At 32.7% G+C, this 21,687-nt stretch overlaps 1 protein-coding gene across 14 annotated transcripts in view; it reads left to right on the forward strand.

The window, feature by feature from the left end:
• Positions 1 to 21,687, forward strand: part of Ih (hyperpolarization activated cyclic nucleotide gated potassium channel Ih) — a 191,621-nt gene that overhangs the window by 114,258 nt on the left and 55,676 nt on the right. For 13 of the 14 annotated variants that reach the window (XM_069039987.1, XM_069039986.1, XM_069039988.1 and 10 more), the window contains one exon: positions 12,478 to 12,990. In XM_069039987.1, the coding sequence (XP_068896088.1) occupies positions 12,478 to 12,990 (513 nt within the window). Of the gene's footprint in view, positions 1 to 2,639; positions 2,976 to 12,477; positions 12,991 to 21,687 lie in introns of those variants that run through there. The other variant, XM_069039998.1, reaches the window with a different exon arrangement.

The following is a 21,687-nucleotide window of genomic DNA, read 5'->3' on the forward strand; positions in this document are numbered from 1 at the left end:
AAAATATGAAAAATCATTTTAAACAAACGAAAGAATACAAGAAATATATTTATTTTTGTATGAAACAGTAGTAAAAGTATGTAAATGATTTCATCATTAACAAAAAAATCAAGTTGACCACTTTGGTCAGCTATACATAAAAGGTACTATGTAGAAGGTAAACATGTAATTATATACTTTGATTATTAAGATCATTCACATTAAATAAAAAAGTACAACAAACGCTTATCGAGTGTTTATTACTTTTACTCTGCACTTACCATTTTCTCTCTGTTTATCATACAATAAAAAAATATAATTAAATACTGTGCATATTTTATTAGTCATTTTAATTTTTTTACTGTGAATTTTATTGATCATTTCTACTTTTTTAATGTACAAAAATTAATTAAAACTGCATTCTTACAGCATTTTTACTAAACAAAAGAGAATTAATTACTAAACGCTTTACATTCCAAAAAAAATTGAAAATCTGGAAAACTGGAACTGACGTTGGCAAGTTCCTTGTGAAGAAACCAAAGAGGTTTTTTGGAAGAGGAATTATCAAATTCCATCAAAGGTGGCAGGAATTAATTGAAAAAAATAAATATGGATACACAAGGAGGTATTGATAAGTAGATTGCCTTGGTCTTCTAATAAACAAAAGTGTAGGCCGTTACTATAAAAATTAAGTATAAACATTTATAAGTGCATGTGCAAAGTTTGATGTTAGAAGATCCGGTTGTTGTTGAATTATAATTTTTTATAAGTCATGTCGGATGAAAATTTGAACTTTGACAAAATTGAGTACCGTTCAGCGATCAAATATTTATTTTTGAATGGTTATCTAGCAAGGAAATTTTTGATCACATATTAACAACATTTGTAGATTAAACAGATCAATATTCTTCCTATTCTAATCTAAAAGAAAACACTGGATTGTTGTGTGTACTAATAATGTCCATGATATGATTTTGGATTGGTCAATCTACCAATTGTTCTGAAGCGAATATCAGAGACTTTGAACATCTCATATGAACGCGTTTTTCATATAATTTGTAATGTGTGTATGTATATATTTGAGAAACTAAAAAAATGCCTGAGCGTTGATCAACACCGAATGAAGGTGACAACATCCGGATCGATTTGCAGCCAATTTGAAGATAATTGAACAGTACAGTTACAATGGACTAGAGGCAAAAGAAATGATAGCGGGAGAATATTACTGTTCTTTCTTAACAAAATTTTAAGCCAACAGTGTGGAAAAACGTCTAGGAATACTTTCTAAACGTATGTTATCTTTGCTTGACAATGCACCCAAATCACCTGTTGCCCCGCAAAAAATCACTGAAATCGGTTTTAAAAAAATGTCGACTATTTTTCTAACTTGACTCCTTGGGATCATTACCTATTTCCAAAACTCAAGGCAGTCTCAAATGGTCGATTTACGTCGAACGTCTCTACCTCGATTGCAGACCAAGAAAACGATTTCTTTTTTCGAGGGGTTACCTAGTTACTTGTACGATCGTTGTGTTAAATGCATAGAATTGATGGATGATGTTGAATAATTGTAGATTATACCATTAAGAGTAGAAGTGGGTCTTTTTGTGCTAAGCTCAGAGATTGAAGAGAGACGAAGTCGAGGTCGCAACTGGGCGAAGCACAAAAAGACCTTCTACTCTTTTAACAAAACAAACTGATGTCTAATGTTTGTTTATTGTTTATTCAATCAAACAAAAAAGGCATCTATGACATTTATTTATTGTCCTCACAATAGTTTGTTACGTAGTTAATATACTTAACGTAACAAATTTTGCAGGACATACGTTCGTTAAATTTTCCAAAGCACTCTTGGCCAGATGTTTATTTAGACAGACGATGTCACATCAGTTCATAAAACTTTGTCCAGAATTTATAATCATCTTTATTATAATAATAAAACTTTTTGTGCATTTTTAAACTTGTAATCCGCTGCAGTTCCCATGTACCTATTTCCTGTTTGTTAGATAGAGGAACTGGCCATCCTTAAATCTCCGGTATTTTAATATATAATTACATTGCATATGTAAACCCCCTGGCATGTTATTCAAATTTTTCGGGTTTATGAACCTGAAAAAAAAACACACTGTTTACTGTTTACTTTCTCAATTTGAAAGCAATGTTTGTGCGGTAATTTCATGTTTCCTTCCGTTTCATATTTGTAGAAGTGAAAAAATTCCGTCGATAAAAAATTACCACCTTTATCGGGTCTTTTCGGGAGCCACTGCGGCAATAAATCACAAGTGGAAAATACTATTAAATTAAGTATAAATATTTGCGATGATGATTTTCTTTGAGCCAATAGAAGATAATGGAATAATAAAAGTAAGTAGTCACCGTGCACACTATTTGCTTCATTTATGTCCCTACGATGGTAAATACAGATAAGTCGATAGAAAATATCGGCGTGCTAAAGCAAAATGCAATCTGTTCAATTGACGGGTGTAGCATCCTATGCATTGTTTACTGGAATAGGTATATCACATTGTATAAAAATTACTAGGCATATGGCACACTTCATGCTCGATAGTAATGGAATGTCTACCCTTCCTTCGCAAGAAAAGCGCTGATAGATAAGACTCACCGCCACAAAAAGACAGCACAAAATAATTTTTAGTTCGCTTCTCGAGTCATGCTGTACTTCATAATAATTAGAAAGTGAGCGCATAATGGGACCTCACGAAGTTTTGAGGTTCACCACTGGCCAAGAGTTAAGGTCGAAATTAACATGTTTGGTACTGTGACAAATTTCCAGATCATGTGGATTTATTAACTGGAATCTTTATATGTGGTAAAATAGTCGTGGCCGGTCCTCCGTCCGTGTTTTAACTGGTGATTAGTGTTTGGTTTAGTGATACATTTTATTGTTGTGTTGCCGGCGGTAAATTTCCAACAGTTTAATTGTGACATTTTTCGACACAAAGAGCAAACAATCGACACTCTGTACGAGCGACTGGGTAAGCAAATTGCAAATCAACAAATGGAATTACCTCACTGTTAACGGAAAACAGAATTCGTCGATTTATACTTTCCGACCGACTCTTGAAAGCAAAAATTAACTCGAAACAATGTACAACTGCAACTTTATAGCTTCACGATTAAATTCTCGGTCTCATTTGAGTGCGTAATTGATTTAATAGTATTGTTATTGTTGACTACTCAGATTTACTATTTTGTTGCTCTGAAAGTTGTCACCTACTAATACATTTTTATGATTCACTACTGACAAACGATCGAGTTAATTTTAAGTTCAATATGAACGACACATGTGCATGTGACTTAATTATCTTAATCGTTTACTGGAATTTTTGTAAATTACCAGTTATTAGAACAAGTTTCGATTATTGTTACCTCTCGAATTTCTTCCGGTCCATGCATTCATTCATGGCTTCTATGTCACAAAACTGACAGACTCACCTCGAATTTGGCACTGGTAACAATTGGACATTGTCCGTTTAATTTGAGTCTTTATTTATTAATTGAGCATTAGGTCATGTCGATCCGCATAAAAAACTGCATTTCCAAATTTTTATTTACTCTAGAAGTACGAAAATTTCTGAATAATTTACGAGTTTATCGAGTTCTCGTGAAATAACGGCCCTCGATCATCTTTATTTTAGCTGTTTTGAATTAAACAGTAACACTTGTAAATGTATGTTGCTTAGTTAACTTGGTATAAGTGCCAAAGGCCGGTCACAAGAGAAAGTGCCAACGACAAACTTGTTCAAATCGATTTTTTTAATCATTTTTTGTCGACACTTATGTGAAACTTTCAAGACAGGTAGGTACGTCAAAAAAAAACACCCATGATGAGTAACTTTATAACTATGTACTTATAGGATGTTCATTTAAATTTCTCCTCAAAGTTGGCGTTAAATAAAGAGTCAATTGTAAACGCATTACGGATTATGGATAACGGATCAGCTGTCTAAATCTAACCTCACTTTTTGCGTTGTTTGTGTTTTTACTTTTTACTCTGCAGACTGACGTGCAGTGACGAGCATTCACATCGACTCTTCAACACCAACTTCGAGGAGAAATTTAAATGAATACCCGACAGGACAGGTATCTGCCGGTCAAGATACCTAACAAAAGTTTTTTAAATTATAATTTAATTTGTTTGTAGAGTATGATCTAAATTTTAATAATCGAACCATGTTATCGTAACTTTCACATGATTAAAAAAAATATATACATAAGTATATCAAAGTGTGCTAATTTTGGTTTTAAAGTTTTACAACCGAACGAAAATTGCTCATTTAAAAATTAAAATTAATCAGTGCTACACTAATCAGACACCTGTAGATATGATATTAAATAACAAGTGTTCAATTAATGTTCATCAAGTTAGCTTTGACTTTATTTTTTAAAAGACAACAACATCGTAAATTGAGTTGGTTAGACAAAGATAACGATAAAGATAACGATAAAGATCAAAGCCAACTTGATGAACTTTTCAATTGAATACCTGTTATAAGAGTACATGTATATTATGAAGGATTAAGAATGTATAATAAGTTGCCCATAGAAATTAAAAATTGTACAATTATGGTAAAATTTAAGCAGTCGTTACGTGTTTATGTCAGGGAAAATTTTTGAAATGATATAATGTATTATGTTATTATTTTTGTGGGGGTTGTGGTGAATTTTCTTTGTATATAGCTGATTAGCTAATAAAGACATATTTTCGTATCCCACCTCTACCCGGCGGCACGGCAATTTTGCCGGAGTACATACACTATTACAGATAATACTATCAAGTAAATAGTGCAGTGCTTATCAACATAATTACCGGCGGCTCGCCTCCACATTTTGACTTTTTTGTGTTTTATGTTCTGTGTCAATGTTAAGGAATTTCCTCACGATGTGACATGAGTATAATAATATACCTTTTTGAATTTCAACCACCAATATGTTCTCTAAGTCCAAAATTTTTAAATTTTTAAAAAGAGATTGCGGTACTATTCCTGTTGCTGAAATTATAAATGGTAAAATCGATTTTTTTTTCTAAACACCAAAGATTTCTCATAGCAACGGAGAGTTCTAAATATTTATTAATTTTTGTATTATATGTCTGTGTTATATTGTGTGAATTTGGAACAGCTATATCTAAAAGATATGCTTGCTTTTGTTGTTTATTTAAAATAATAATGTCTGGTCTGTTATGCTGAATATGAATGTCAGTTAAAACTGTACGATCAAAATATAATTTGTAATTGTCATTTTCCAAACAACTTTCTGGTTTATAAATATAATGTGGTTGTGTATCCTTTAATAAGTTGAATTTAACTGCTAAATTCATGTGTATAATTTTTGCGAATATATCATGACGTTTTTTATATTCGCTTTGAGCCAAAACGGTGCAAGAAGAAATTATGTGTTCAATGGTTTCCCCTTCAGTTCCGCAAATCCTACATTTATCAATGATCGATTGTAAACCGCATATGTGTTTTTTATAATTTCAAAAAAGACATATTATTATTATAATAAAAATGTTGTTACACAGTCTAGGACTGGTTTACAAATCTATGAGGGGCGTGATGACCAACTCAATAGACCGGGACCAATGGCTTAACGTGACTTCCGAATCACGAGACAGAATATAGCCTTTTTTTTTTTTTAATTTCGCCCTGGGTCGGAATTGAACCCGCGACCCTCGCGTCCCTGAGCCAAAACGGACTCCCTTAGGCTATATTTTGTTTTGTGAATCATCATTTGTGAAAACTTATTTAATACATTAATAGCATAATAGCTAAGTGTAATTTTTTTTAACTATAAAGTGTTATTTCTAGAGAACTATTTTGAAGCTTCTAATTTTAGAAAACGTATTGTTCATTCCCTGAATTTTCAGTTAGTTACACCGAATTTGATCGGTTTTATTGGTTTGGACGCCCACTTTAACTCACCTGCAAGTCAGTCCTGCAAGCTATTTCTAGCCAAGATTCCATAAAATGCCTTTAATGTCGTCAATCACTTCGTGTTCATTAGAGAGTGTTAAGGATTGTAAATGTTGTAAAGGTTCCCCCATATTTTTATTTCTGTTACTTTATGAGATATAGGCCCATATTCACCAACGCCATTTAAAGTTAACTGTAGGTTAAAATGCTTCGTTACTTATACTTAGATACCTATTGTTGTAACAATGCTTTCGTATAATTTAACCTACAGTTAACTTTAAGTGGCGTTGGTGAATACGGCCGTCAGATACCTACTTTTTTAATTGCCTTTTAAATCAAATTTATGATGTAGGATCAATGAAAATAGTACAAAGCTGATAAAAATTGGTGAGATTGTTCGTTTATCGTTCTGATATTGTAAAAGAAAATTCAAGTGAATTTATAAAACCGTTAATGAGTTATCACGATTTTAATTTTACACGTGTTCTTGTACGTGTAGAAAACATTTTTTAAGTTTTCTACATGTAGAACGGGGCTATTTAAAAGTTTACCATTTCGGCTATTTTGTAGAAGATTGTGTATCTAATACATCCTTAAAATGATGAATAAATTTATTCATAATCATAACTTTTAACTATTAAACAGTAGTTGAAAGTTGTGGAAAATAGCAGATTCTGACACGAGTCTTATTCATAGCGCTTTTGAATGTTGAGAGGATAAAGGACAGCTTTAAGTTATAAAAGGATCCTAAAAAGTCAAGGGTGCATGGAAGTCGTTGTAAAACCACATTGTAATAAAATCCAATTGTTGGCCACAAAGTATTCAGCTTAATATTAAAAATAAAATGCCTTCTGTTCCCGTTTTGAAGAAATCTTTTTCTTTCATGCAATATGTATTTATATTTTCGATCAGCGTTTTCCAAATTGGTTTTTCGTGAAGTTTTAAAAAAAATCTTGAAATTTGAATATTTCTTGAGACTTAATTATTAATAACACTAATAAAGGTCTACTTTATCGATGTTTTATTTAGCTACGATAAGTCTGATTGTTGCTCATTAAATGTTTTCTCAAACTGCTTGGCATAAACATTTGTATCAAAATAGGTAGTGATAACAAAGAAAGGATCAATAGAATTAAAATTTCATTATCAAAATAAAATTCATATTTGAATATTGTTATTCGTTCAAAAATAACATGTACATATATGTATTACAAGAATTCTTTTAATTTGTATCTTATACCTCAAAGCGGGCACTGCTTGACATTACTTCTCCAGTAATATCAAGCAGTGAAATTTTTTTACCATACACTTAAATAAACAAGATTTTTAATGACGATAATAAATTTGTATCTTTTCAGTAAAGATGTCCATTTATAGATTAATAAATAACTAATAAAATAGATGGAATACTAACTACAAATGGCTTACTAACTAAGCTAACTTCAGTAGGTCAAAGTAGTAGACATCGATTTTAAAATTTGCAGTATTTTTCCGTATTTCAAAACATAACAGTTCCAAGATTTTTAATTATCAAAGTTCATTAAACAAGTTGTAAGTTATAATGAAGGACGTGTCTTTTAACTTGCTGTAATATGTTGCTGTTCATGGCGGAATACAGAAACTGCTATAGTTTGTCCAGCGAGAGATTGGTTGACATAAAAATCACTAAATTCTACGTAGAGAAAGTAGTACCTAGCGCACGTAAAATTTGAAATATTTCATTCAAGCAGTAACATTTTTGCCCTGAAATTATGCGGTAATTAATGTACTCTAATGCATTTTGTATTGTTGGGTTACAAGCCTACAATTTAAAATCTCCCAATCTCTCGCTGGACAAAGTATACCCGCTCTAACCTCATACTCGTACCTCATACCAATACCGAGTACCGTGGCCAAGCGCCTAGCGCGTCATTTTACATTCAGAAGGTTCCGGGTTCCAACCCCGGTGGTTTTTTTACAGAGATTTCCCCACATAATATCGTGGTATATCTCATATCACAGATAAGGCGAATGGTGGGTCAGTATCAACCTCTAAGTACCTACCACCTTCCTTCCGCACCCATCCTCACCATACCCATCCAGAATTTTCCCGTCAGTGTGGTTGAAAAGGCTCTGGAAAGCCTCAGCAGCCCGCCCCCCTTAGGGAGGGAATGAAAGGTATATCTTTTCTTTTCCTCACACCAATGGGGGCGCTGCCGCTCGGTAGTCGTTTGCGGAGTGTTTTGACTCCTTCCGTGGGCCGGCAACGTGACACTTCCAATGACTAACAGAGTAACATAATGAAATATTGCTGGAACATCAATGACCGGATAATTTAAAAATTAATTAAAAGAATTGCTTAATTTTTTTTTAAATCAATCAAGATTCAGAATTTTCCTAAACACCTCAAACTGGTAAAATTCAAACAAAAGCAAAAAAATTCATACTTATTTCGGTGTTCATTTAAATTTATCCTCAAAGTTGGCGTCGATTGTGAATGCACCACTCAGTCTGCAGAGTAAAAACACACACAACGCAAAAAGTGAGGTGACGCCTACTTTGAGGATAAATTTAAATGAACACCCGATATTTGATCAAAAGAAATAAAAAAGCAATAGCCCAAAATGGCATTTCATGTGAATAGGGCATTTCAAAACCATCAAAATTAATTTCAAAATTTCTAGATCAACATGGATTGAGAGATTTAGAAACACACAAAAAAGACTAAATTGTACTAATAGTTATTTATTTAACGAGTTCGTGTGTAATTTGGGCTTTTTTTTGGCATGAGTGGGCCAGCTTAAAACTCAAGTGAATCGAGAGTTTTAAAGGTCCACGAGTGCCAAAAAAGCGCAAATTACACAAGAACGAGTTGAATACAACGTTTTTTTGTTCGACGAGCCCCCCCAAAGGCTCCAAATGGCTGAAAATCTTTAAAATTAGCTTGACGTTTCGTTTTCACAAGTTTTCAAATTCATCAAAATCCGTTCACACAGGAGAAAATTCTCAAATTCTGACAGTGACGAACAAAAAATATATGTTTCTCCAAAGTCCAAAATAAACATTGAATTCGTTTTTGATTTGTGAAGCTTGTTTGTGCCCTGTAATGCTTCGTTGATTTTTGCTGAATTTCTGGACCAACCTGTAAAGACTTTAAAATTTTAATAAAACATTAACTTCTCTAAATAAAAAAAGCTACATAATTTTTTACACCAAGTATCGTGAAAAATTCTGAAAAACATATAATTATATAAAGAGCGATCAAATTAATTTGTATTCGAGTTATCCATGAATCCGAAACCGTATGTCGTTACTTGAACTCAATGCTACAATAATCACAGCGCGAAACACAGTAACCAAGGGAATCTGGAAGAATAAAAAACAATTAAAGAAACTATTAATTTTTCATTAGAAAATTAATTATCTTAAAAACAACAATATATTTTTCGAGAGAACTATCAATATAAAAACATCAATAAAACTTTAAACCTATGTTTTACTCGTTTTTTACATTAAGAAGTCTTTTACTTTTAAACCATATCAATTCAGGACTCGCCTCGTTTTAGTTTTTTCCTTTGCATTTGGAAAGGAAATTACATACATATAGTCGTTAGTCGTCTGTATAACTTACATGAATCGCATGTCGCATTTTAACACACCAAAGAAAAATGTGAAGAAGGAACTTAAGCGCTTAGAAACTTACTGTGTGAATCCCCCTTCTTGAACTCCATTAGACAAATCATCATTTTATTGATTAGCTAAGAAGTTGTCTCTAAGGGAGGAAAAAGTTCAAAATATACTTTTCATTTTATCCATATTATACCACAGAAGTACAGAGTGATCAACAAGGACTGAAGCTGTTGGCAACAATGACAACATGATGAAAATTTCAGTGAATTTGGTAGCATTACATTTTCAGTTGTCAATTTTGACGGGCAAATTTAAACTTCAAAATCAAGTGTCATTTTTGTATCAATTTATTAACGAAAATGGTTTTTACACTAGAGCAAGACATTTTTATTGGTATGGCGTACTTTCGGACTGGAAATTTTGATGCTGCTAACGGTTGGCAGTATTCCACGGAGCACGGACAATACACCACCAACAAATGTTCCCCAAGCCAGTTGGTACTTTGAGCGGCGCGGTACCTTAGTCGCGTTTAGGCAGCATGAAGCATTGCACGAGATTGGTGCAACGTTACCTACAAACAGGTGATGTGAAAAAGGCAAAACCTACTGGTAGGACATCTACACTTACAGAAGATGTAGTTGAGAATGTTCGAGGTAGAATGGAACAAAACCCTCGAAAGTCAGTGCGAAAGCTTTCACTCCAAACAGGCGTGATTCTTATGTAAAACACACGCATCCAAAGTTTTTTGTTGGGCATGTTTAATGCAGGGCCTAATAATCCTTACCATTAAAAATCCCGTCATTCCTTTTCCTTACTTTACAGGCTTGTCATATGGAAGTTGGCTAACCATTTTAAAGAAGAAATTAAAGTTCCACCCTTACAAATTTTCCCGGATTTAATCCCTGCATCCCGCAGAGTTTCAGCTCGAAAATAATAACGCATAAAACATGTTTCTGTTTCTCAGGAGGGGCATGCGGGCACGGCCTGTCGCTTTTATGAATATCGAAACAGTGGGCCATTATTAAGTACCGCTAATTACATTTTATACTGTTTTTGATCGTTTTGTACGTATCGTGTTTTAAAACTACCAAATCGTAACATAACCTAAATTTTTTGACATTCACAACTTGCAGCGGGTGCCAACACTGACGCACAAAAAAATTTCATACTTTGGGAATATTTTGCTGTCATTTGCTGCCAACAGCTTCAGTCCTTGTTGATCACGCTGTAGAAAAAAAAAAGAAATACGTAATTATTCTCTAATTTGTATGATATGACACTTGAATTGATTACAATCGGATTCCACATTATGTTCATCTGACCCATTAAACAGCTCATTCAAAAATTGCTTTATACAAAAAAGTTCAATTTTAATAATTATCATCTAGATCTAGAAGCTTCAAAATTTCCTTGTTAAGGCAACGACGTAAGGATCGAACCATATTTTTTAATGAAACTTAAACTCAATCCAAAGAGAGGAGGTAAATAACGGGGAGAACAAGAGAAATACTTAGCACACTTTTAGAGCGGTATCTGCATCTTTCTTAGATTTTATTTAAACAACACAACGGAAACTTTTCACCAAAGACTGTTTTATTACCCCAAGGAATCCTGCTTTAGCAAAAATGACTAACACTGTTACCTCGTTGAGTTAATCAATAGCACGTGTTATTTTAACAAGAGGACCAGTTGATTTAGATTTGCAATTTTTCTGTAAACATTTTCTTGTTTTTATCGACATTTGTTGTAATTTTTAGACTGCCGATATAAGTTCGTTAAAATCCGTTAGTTATAAGGAAATGTAGAAGTGTATTTGATTATGAATGAATGCTAATAGATTGTTCGAAATGAATTAGATTTAACAGAAAAATTGTCGGTTAGGAGAGTCGGTTTGAAATTTTATTAACATCCTGACAACTGACAAGAGCAAAGAAGAAATTTGTCATAAATTTATCAGAAGTAGGATTGGAAGAAAATTTGTAACACATTTCTTCTTCAAGGCTAGTTTCATGCTTAATCTGTCTAAAAAAAAATCAGTAAAGCTAGATAGAAAACATAAATGATTGATATCTGATGATCTAAAAGTTTTATCATCTATGATACTCATTCAATAAAAAAGCTACACATGGGTTTCTCAGTTTCCGCTGTGAATGTGATGGCAAGGCCAAGGCTTTACATTGAGTTCAGAAGACTAGTTAGAAGCCAGCTGCAGCCAGAAGATAAACAATTTCGCCAAATTTGTATTTAATTAATTTTAATGAATTAACTTAAAAGTGACGTAATATAAATTTTATTTATGTTATTCTTGCTTGGATTTATCCATCCAAATTGAAAATATATTTCAAAACTTTAACAATTTTTTATGATTTTAATTTCGCAGAATTGTGTTATGTATTATTTTCATTCTTCTTTTATTGCCATAACTGTTTTTATAGTTTAACCAATCTACTGCTTTAACACTCATAAAAACTTTTCGCTTATTCGTCAATGACCATGAGCTAATGTATCTGTAGAATTTGGTAATACATAAGTGTCTTTTATCATATTCTAACTTAAATATTTTTTATTTAATTCTTAAGTGAGCATCCAATGCTTGTAGATTAATTACTTTTCTTCAACATTTTTTTCTTCTTTACGCTTTTTTAGTTTTAATTTTATTTTTTAATTCTCCTGGGCTGTTGGAGACTGATCTGATTTTTTTCTTTGATTTAAGTATCTACATGCATTGTAGATCTTGGTAGGCACAACGAATGTTAACTTTTTTTATATAATTTTTTAACGATTTTGAACGTCATGAATTTTGATAGGATTTTTAGCCTTTTTGTACAATTCTGATGTGGTTTCTTTAAGTATCCAATTTTTGGTGGGTCATATCATGTGGGCACGGCAAACCGGCCGAGCACGTCGTTGCCGTCAGTAGCACGTGGTGATGTTGTCCTGTCGTTTGTTGCAGGGACGGCGGCGGGGACGGCGGAGAAAGACGCGGTGGAGCTCGGCGCGTGCCCAGTTTACGGCTAGCGAACGGCCGGGTGGCCGCGGCTCAGTCCGAAGAAGAGATCCGCTCGCCGCCGCCGCGCCGCTTAGCCAAGGATGACTCCATCAAGATCAGCATCGAGAACACCAACACGTGCACCGACTCCTTGGTGACCGCACTCGATGACGAGACGCTCCTCATCGCGGACTACCTCTCCAACGACATGAATTACAAGGGCAGCGGCAAAGTCCACTTCGGAGTGGACGATGTCTCGCTGTATGGCACCCCTAAGGAGGAACCGGGGCCCACTCCCCTCGGCTCGGCAGAAGCTGGCAAACAGAGCTTCATCAAGAACCAATTGCAAGCCCTTTTCCAGCCCACTGACAACAAACTAGCCATGAAACTCTTCGGCTCCAAGAAGGCCCTCATGAAAGAACGAATACGACAGAAGGCCGCCGGACACTGGGTCATCCATCCTTGCTCCAGCTTTCGGTAAGTGACACTTTCTTCACACGCGAAAATTAGTGCAAACAGAACGAAACACACAAACTCAAGTTGACGCTTCACCGTCTTTAACAAATACAAACGTCGGGTTTGACAGCAAAAAGCCATTTAACTAATTAGGTTTAAACTCGAAGTAGTCACCGAATGGAAACATGATCAGGGGCATTTTAGCCACCAATCTAAATAAATTACAGCCTTGTACTTTACATACATTATCGGTGGCACTTACCAGAGTTAAACGCTTTTCAGGTTTTTAACAGGTGCTCTGAGTGAATTCATTATTTTGCCGCAAGTCAAAAATTAACCTGTCTTAACTGCATATTGCCAACTGCAAAACTCATAACAAAACACAGGAAGTTGTTACTTTTTTACACCTTTATGCATGACAATTAATTAACCGTTCTTTGCCTTATGATAGAATATTAACATTATATTCAACAAATAATTTAAAAAATACAAAATAACCGTATTCAAATTAGGTAGAGACACTAACTTGTCTTGGATTCTATAGTTTCTGATAACACTTTTAATAACTTAAGTACGGTTCCCACGGCACAGATTTATCTGTGCATGAGAACTTAAAATGGTGGTGGTAAACGTCGTCATAAAAATGCGGCTTCTTCGGCGGGAAATTCTTCACAACAACTAATAAAATTAAATACGTGTAATCGCAAAAATGGTAAGTGTTGGACCACCCTGTATAAGAAAATAAATGCGGATGGTGGTTCACAGTCCACTTTCATTATTTTTTTAAATCTCATGTTATAATGTCAACTCAAATGTTAATGTGAAAATTGAAAGTGGTGTGTTGTTGGGTGCTGTTGTTTAAATTATAAATCATTTAAACATTACAAAATCATCATCAGTTATTTAAATAACACAAATTATTACTAATCATGATACTCGTATTTCTGATTATGAGCTTTTTTTATGTTATTGTATCGTTACACTTTTTTTTAAATTCGTAGTATACATATATGTATGTACATATCTTTATATTATTATTTGGACAACACTTACCTAATTATTTCTTATTCCAGAGATATCTCTACTTTTTTTATTTGTTTTAAGTTTTCGAAGCTTGTGAAGTCAAGATTTTGATTACTAATACATACATACAAAGATTACAAAGTGTCTATAAAAGAATGTATATCAAGAGTCCTGTGGAATTGTGCGGCTCTATAATTTTATCGTGTTGAACTACATCGAGCTGTTAAAGCCGTCAAATCATATGTCAACAGTCAAATGTTTAATTATTAAATCTTCGAGTCAGCTGTGAGTTCGACGGCTTAGTTGTTTCGCTTGTGGTTTTCTTCAGTTTTTCTACATTCTAATTGCTTTTCATCTTACAGCAGTCTTCAGTATAAACCTGTCATTAATGGACTTACATAACCTCTGTTTTTCTATTTGGTACCACAATATGCTATTGAGCGGAAAAAATCAAATACATATATTCGAATTTCACAAGTCACTTGATGTGTGCTCTTTTATAGACCCTTTGTATTTGTATGTATGTACGTAAAACACGGCTGTCGGTTTTACTTTTATAAAGTAAATGTTGTATGCATTTTAGATCTTTAACATTTGGAAATAAGAAAATATTTCATCAAAATATTTGTATTATTAAAAAGAAATACAAAAACTACAAATTGAATTTTGTATTTTTATCTTTCCAACATAATTTTAATTTCTAAAGATGATAGATACTTGTTTGACCAGATCAATTAAGTTAAAAAATTGCTGTGTACATGGCACTCTAATTATAGTCTCAAATCTAAACAAGACACTTTTAGACAAAAATAGATCGGAGTTTCTATGAACCATGTCTTCAACCGTTTAAGAATTGTCCTTGAATGTAAGAAATTAATCTTAAATATGTAGTTGCGAAATTATGAAATCTCTAAGTTCCAGATATCAAATTAGTTCTCAGCAGAAGAAAAGAATTCGAATGAGTTGATAACCAGTTTATTTTCCAAAATTTTTTTAAAAATGATTACAACAGCAGTAGTTTTAATAACATTCAATACAAGACAAACAACAAAAATAAATCAAGTATTTTTTTTTTTAATCTATAATTGCTCCATAAAACGATTTTATGGAGACGATGAAATGTAACTAACAATCGAGTAAATATAAAGTTACACATATAATGTTTTAAATTACAATAACATTTTTGTAATCTTTAGATTCCATTGACTTACTTCACACACATGTTGAATTTAACGCTTATTTTTTTCTGTCGTTAAAGACAGTTAATGTAATTTATTACTTGGAAATATGTATTTTTTTCTTGTAGTTCCATAGAACAAGAGGTTAAGAAAATTTTGACGGTCTAAAATTTTTTTTTTAATTTAATTTCGGTTCGTAGTTTAAAAACAAAAAATTTTACCTTGTAGAAATGAAAGTGCACAATTGTAAGAATTTAAATTTACATTTAAAAATCCGTAGTCTGTGTTCACATTGGAGGTAACCGGCTGGATGTACGTTAAATTACAATTACTTCACGATATTACTCGTGTTAATCATTTACGAGAAAAAACGTATTTTTTACTCTGAAAAAGTTTAAAAACCTGAAGTAAGCGGATTGAGAAGTTACATACTTCTCAATAATTTCCTGGAGGTAAAAAACAGAAAATTCATAATTAAAATCCAGGCTGTTTGTGCCAGAAGCTGTGTAAGAGTTTTAAAGCTTAGAGAACACTTCTAGTCTGATTAAGTTCACCTGTTATACAAGCGGCATGTTCATTTTGTAATTAAGTGGTAACCGGAAACTTGCAGACTTTGTAAGCAACATTTTGTTTTCGTTTAATTTACGAAACTCCGCAAGTACTACCGGCCTGAAAGTACTTATAGATTCTGGACTAACATTTAAATTAATTTTAATGAACTCATGAATAATTTTATCGTCCTGGGTCCTAGATGTTTTATTACACCCACAGCTAATTTTCTTTGAGTTTCGCTCAGCTTCGCCAATCTCAGTTTCAGTAAAAATGAAATTGTTTTATTTGCTTCACAAATACATTGCTCGATCTAGGCAACAACATAATTCAGATTTATTAGTCAATTTAAATTGATTAAGTTACAATCAATAAAGATTCACAAACTTAGTTCCTACAATGTGATTCTTCTGTTGTAAATCCTTCCTAGAAGGATAACAATCTAAATTTTAGCAATCACTAAAATGTATTTTTACGACACTTACTACTAGAAAACAATTTGATTCGAACGTCTTTAAATGTCGATAATTAAACCATCATTTTCACCGAAACAGAATGAATCCGAAATAAACGATGAAAGAAAATTACTCTCTCGCGGTGTACTTTTGAAAGTGTTTGTAAAAGTTTTCGATCATTTATTAATAGAAAAATAAAGTTAGCGCATCTAAAAAATGTATTTCGGCAGCGGCACCGAAGCTAGTTTGGCTCTGCATCCCGGCCCGCATCAGTCGATTTCTCTGGAGACGGCATAAAAAGTTGATGAGGATATTGTACGATTTTACATTGTGCAGGTTGAGATCTTTCTAACTCATTTTTCTGACCCCACACCCTTCTTTAACATCATGGCCGCTATAATCGTAAAATCTTACACATTCACGACTGTTAAATTGGATCGGTGCATCTAAAATGTCAATCCGTTTTAATTGTGTCGTTCGGTTTCTAATCCGATCCAATTTGTCTACTAAAAGCGGTTTATTGACTAATACGAGGCACGGTGTTATTTATTACACTCCAGTAATGACCCCCGTTGTCTCTTAAATACGTCTGTGGAGTGGCTTCAGACAGCGGAGGTAAAAAAAGATAGGAAACGAAGTCCAATTAATTATACGACCTTGTTGGCGGATTTATTTGATTTTTGGTTGTGTTTTTTTCTCTTTCGATCAATACACTGTTTCGGTCAGGTGAATTTCCTAACTCTAGGCAACTTATAACTCGGATAAATATGACGTTTGCTTCATGAATAAATCCATTCAGTAACGACTGATTTTTCTTTTTTTGTAATTATTAATTTTAAATGTGATTTATTGCAATTGTCGCGGAATAATACAAATTTCATATCAATTAAATATGTTATCGAACAATTTAAATTTGCGCATGTGAGGATCTATTTAAAAGCTTTTGTTAATCAGTGCATAAGAATTACAGCGATAAATCAATTGCTTGAGTCACTAATAATACGAACTGCAACAACCAAAGAGATTCAGATTAACTAGAAATCATTCCTGCTCAAATAGACATTTCTGGAATTTACCGGATTAATTCGTTATACTCGGTTTTTTTTATTTAGTTAAACATGAATTGTGTCAAGTTGTAATCATTTTTATGGACATTCTAGTGGCACACTCATTCACATAATCACAAATGATGAGTAGGACACATATTTTAAGTATTTTGCATCAAATTACTATCCCATGAGTTGATATTTGTTGACGTTCATATTAAATGCATGTGAAATTACTCTGGTCTTATGATTTTCTTGCAAATTAAATGAATTGAAAACACTGATTTTGACATTTGCTTTGTAAAAATTCTATTGGAAGAGTTTCATTAACGTCATTTATTTGAATGCGGCAAGAATATGATAATAAAAATAAACGTGTGTACATTATGTTGAATTATAACGTGCAGTGGTAAATGTTATTGTTGTATTATTTATTTTAATTTGACCGCTTATTGTGTGGTAAATTCTACGGTTTGCAATCATGTTGCTTAAAAAACTAAATTACAAGAAATAGTGTTCAAAAACTAACACGTTTGGAGTTGGCTGTGGTTTGGAACATGTTTGTCGTTACTTAATCTACATTATCTGAAGCAGGCTTTTCCAATCGGATGATTTTCTAAACACCCGTAATTTGTGAATGAATGTTACAAAGAAAATATATTTTTTCTGTTATGTAATTACAACAATCACTTTGGTTACATCATAAACTTTTCATTTGATAGGTATATTCCATGACTAACTCAACTTTTTGTTCATTTTTGTTTTCACTTGAAACTTAATTGTAGCTAAAACTGTCAATGTCAATATCACACTTTGGTATTTTATATGACCATATTTGTAACTTCTGTCCAAATACCACAAAAAATGTGGCATACCATTTAAATGACATAGATCGAAAATGAGGGTGAACCGAAAAGATGTACAATAACGTTGACATCTCTGAGGATTTTGAAAAAATTCTACAATTTTGATTTTATCAAATTGTTGACATAACTTCGTTGTACTAACCTGGTACACGAAAAGGGAAAACTTGCCAGGATTTTACTAAGAAAGTTGGATTCAAAAAAATAAAAACTTGTATTGTCAGAACATTAAATCTGAGCATTTCGTCGAAATACAATGTTTCCCAGATGTGATTTTTAGAAATTTGAGACGAAAAGGATGGAAGGTAGGAGAGAATGAACTCACCAAAATATGGTGAAAGGCAGCTGAAAAAATCTCTGTAACGTGTAGAAAAATGGAACAAGTTGTCAAAGTCCGAGAATGTTTTGATCTTGGGCGATAAAAATACTTCACTTTTGGGAATACAAGTATTGCATCCAATGTCGAGTGTTATATGTATAAAATACAAGTACCTATCTCCCAGTGGAGTCAAGTTTGCGGCAAAAATAAAATTTTAATATAAAATTTTAGTGTGGGTGACGATTTCAAAAAAATGGTGTCTCTGCTCCTTGCTTCGGTAAAGTTCGTGACTGCGATCAATATTAAGGTTTACACTTCTAAGTATTCATCAAAAATCAAGAAGTATGTATGTATCAACATAAAACTTATCATTATGGCGATTATTATCAACTAATCACCATAATGATAAGTTTTATTTTGGTCTTAAATATTACCAAATTCGCGTTAAGCAAATGAAATGACTGACTGCTTAATTCCAAGTAACATTCCATTTGTCCCCAAATGTACTACAGTAACCAATAAGACTCATGAGGACTTTTGGACAAAGCTTGGTATAATGAATTGTATGAGGCAAAGTGGGAAGAAGCAAGCGAAAACCAGTTGAAACGTAGAATGAAGAACTAGTTAAAGTTGATAATTATTATCTTGAATTTAATTAGGAAAGTTATTGGAAAGTAACGTAACATGAAGGAACCCGGGCCATTGGCGATACTAAATTATTATTAATAAATGAAGTTCAGATAATTCGAACGTATCATCTAAGTTTTAAAAATGAATCTGAAAACTTGTCCCTCATTTACAATTTTGTCCAATTACTTTTGCACAAGATGTTGTATTTACTTCAGTCACAAATACGATTGTAACAAATGTACAAATTAAAAATGATTTATTTTTAGTGCAATTTTTTGATTACAACTTAGGAACATTGTGATAAATTATTCATAAGTTACTCATATAGGCGTATTACCTTTTTTCTATTTTGCGTTCAGAATTAGTAAATTGGGGTTTTTTGACACGAGTGGGCCAGTCTAAAACGCGAGTGAAACGAGCGTTTTAAAGGCCCAGGAGTGCCAAAAAAGCCCAATTTACACACGAATGAATTAAATACAACGTTGTTCGACGAGTCCTTTAATGGGTCCAAATAGCTTCAAATCTTTAAAATTAGCTTGACGTTTTGTTTTGACAAGTGGTGACATTTATCAAAATACGTTCACACAGGAGAAAATTCTCAAATTCTGACAGTGTCGAACAAAAAAAGTCTAATAAAGCACCCAAATGACGTCATTTGAGTGTTTTAATAAGTCGTTGGCGTGTTAGAATAGATTGGTGAAATTTACTGTACCTATTGATGTTGGTAGCGTTGAACTGTCAACTGACCTACGTCAAAATATAAATCTCGCAGAGAACAAAGCAAATTAATAAATAACAATAAACAAAAAATTTAATTTTCATACTGGGATTTGGACTTCGCCGGCAGTAAATTTTCTAACGTCTTTTGTGTAATTTGCCTAATTTGCCGCGGCGTTAGTGATAAACTTTCTTCAGCATTCATTTTCAAACATCGAACGCCAAAAAAAACTGACGTTTTAAAGTAATTTTTTTCACAGCCGGCTAAAATTATGCCACATAAATATCACCAACCACTGCAAAATTCCCTACATTTAAAATTGTTATATTTTTATTTATAAAATGGTATAAATGTCATACTTATGGTTATCTTGCCCCTTATCTAAGTAATTGTTGATCGCACGGTATTTATAATAGTTTTTACTCACAAGTGTGTTATGGCAACATTCAAAAACAAACATTGTGTGTTGAAGATTCGACAAGAACAAAATTATTTTACAGTTATGTCTGGTAAAAACTTAAATCCTGAAGAAGTTAATTAAAATGTCATATTCCAGAATTGCAATTCTGATTAACGTACATAAACTTTAAATGATAAAAAAGGGAAGTTTAAATGAAAAATTAATTGGATTAATGGTCTCCACTGTTGAAGTCAAAGAACCCAGATACAATTAAAAACGGAATGTCCATTCCGTATATTTTTCATTAGGAATTCTATAAATTAAAAGTAAATGTCCTTGAGGTAATGAGATGAATTGAAAGTTAAAGTAAACACACATTGTGCATTATATAAGAACACGAAAGAATTGTTCATTCATTTAGATTTTAAATAATTAGTCAAGAACTGTTGTCATTCATTTGAAGCCAATGAAATTCGTTAAACAGTATTGGTTCCTATCTGTACGCATAAATTAATTCTGTAAAATAATGACATTTGAAAAATGCAGTATGCTGAAAGAAACTAGTAAACATGACATCGAGAATAAACTGATTTTTTATAAATAATTAAAAAGTCCTTTTTTATCTGTAAAAAAATAAGTTTTCGAATAAGTTCTAGTCCACCAGGTTGTTCTGTTAATTGTATGCTTTGACAATTAGTCAATTCCTTCAGATGCGTAGCTTCATTTTGATCATTATTTTATTGTTAGTTTAAAGTAAAAACAAACCACGTTGTGACATTAACAAAGCAAGAAAAACTCCTGTTATTTAGTTTTAGTTTTTAATGTTTTCTGTATAATTTTACTTGGCTCTTTGTTCGAGGAATAAATGATGCTTGACATTTGTGCTTTGACAGCTGATGAAGATACGCCGTACGTTACCGGAAAGAAAAGGCAGTACCTATAGTCTGTCTCAATTCTAAATGTCCACTACCTGTTGAATTATGTTGGAAAAATAAAAATATTTCTAAATTGGGGATTGATTGTTACAACCAAAGTTGGTAATATAATTTTATTTAATTTATAATATAATTATTTTAGAACCATGATTCGAAAACAACATAATTTACTTGACACTAAAATGAAAAATGCTTTAGTAAAATGTTTCGAAGAGATAAAAAGGTTGGCATCGTTCTTTTCCTTTATTCTAATCTAGACTCTTGAGTGGTAAAAACGGAAATTGACAGGTACAGAGAATGATAACCTCACAAATATAATCTAAACCTGAGGCATTTTTCACCAAACAGTGTTGCCGGTTGTATTTCTAACGTAGAATGCAGTGTTGGTGGTAATTTAGAATTGAGACAGACTTTACTAGACAACTTAACAATTTTTTATGTTCTTGTTTTCCACGATGTGTATTATACATTCTATTTTTTTATGAACTATTCCAAACGAGTTGACATAATGTTTAAAATTCAATCTATATTAATTTACACAGAAGAAATTTCATCTTACACACTTTTGGATTTCAATTTCCGTAAGAATAGGTAAAGTCAAA

Source organism: Tenebrio molitor, chromosome 2 (genome assembly GCF_963966145.1).
Source record: "Tenebrio molitor chromosome 2, icTenMoli1.1, whole genome shotgun sequence".
Lineage (NCBI taxonomy): Eukaryota > Metazoa > Arthropoda > Insecta > Coleoptera > Tenebrionidae > Tenebrio > Tenebrio molitor.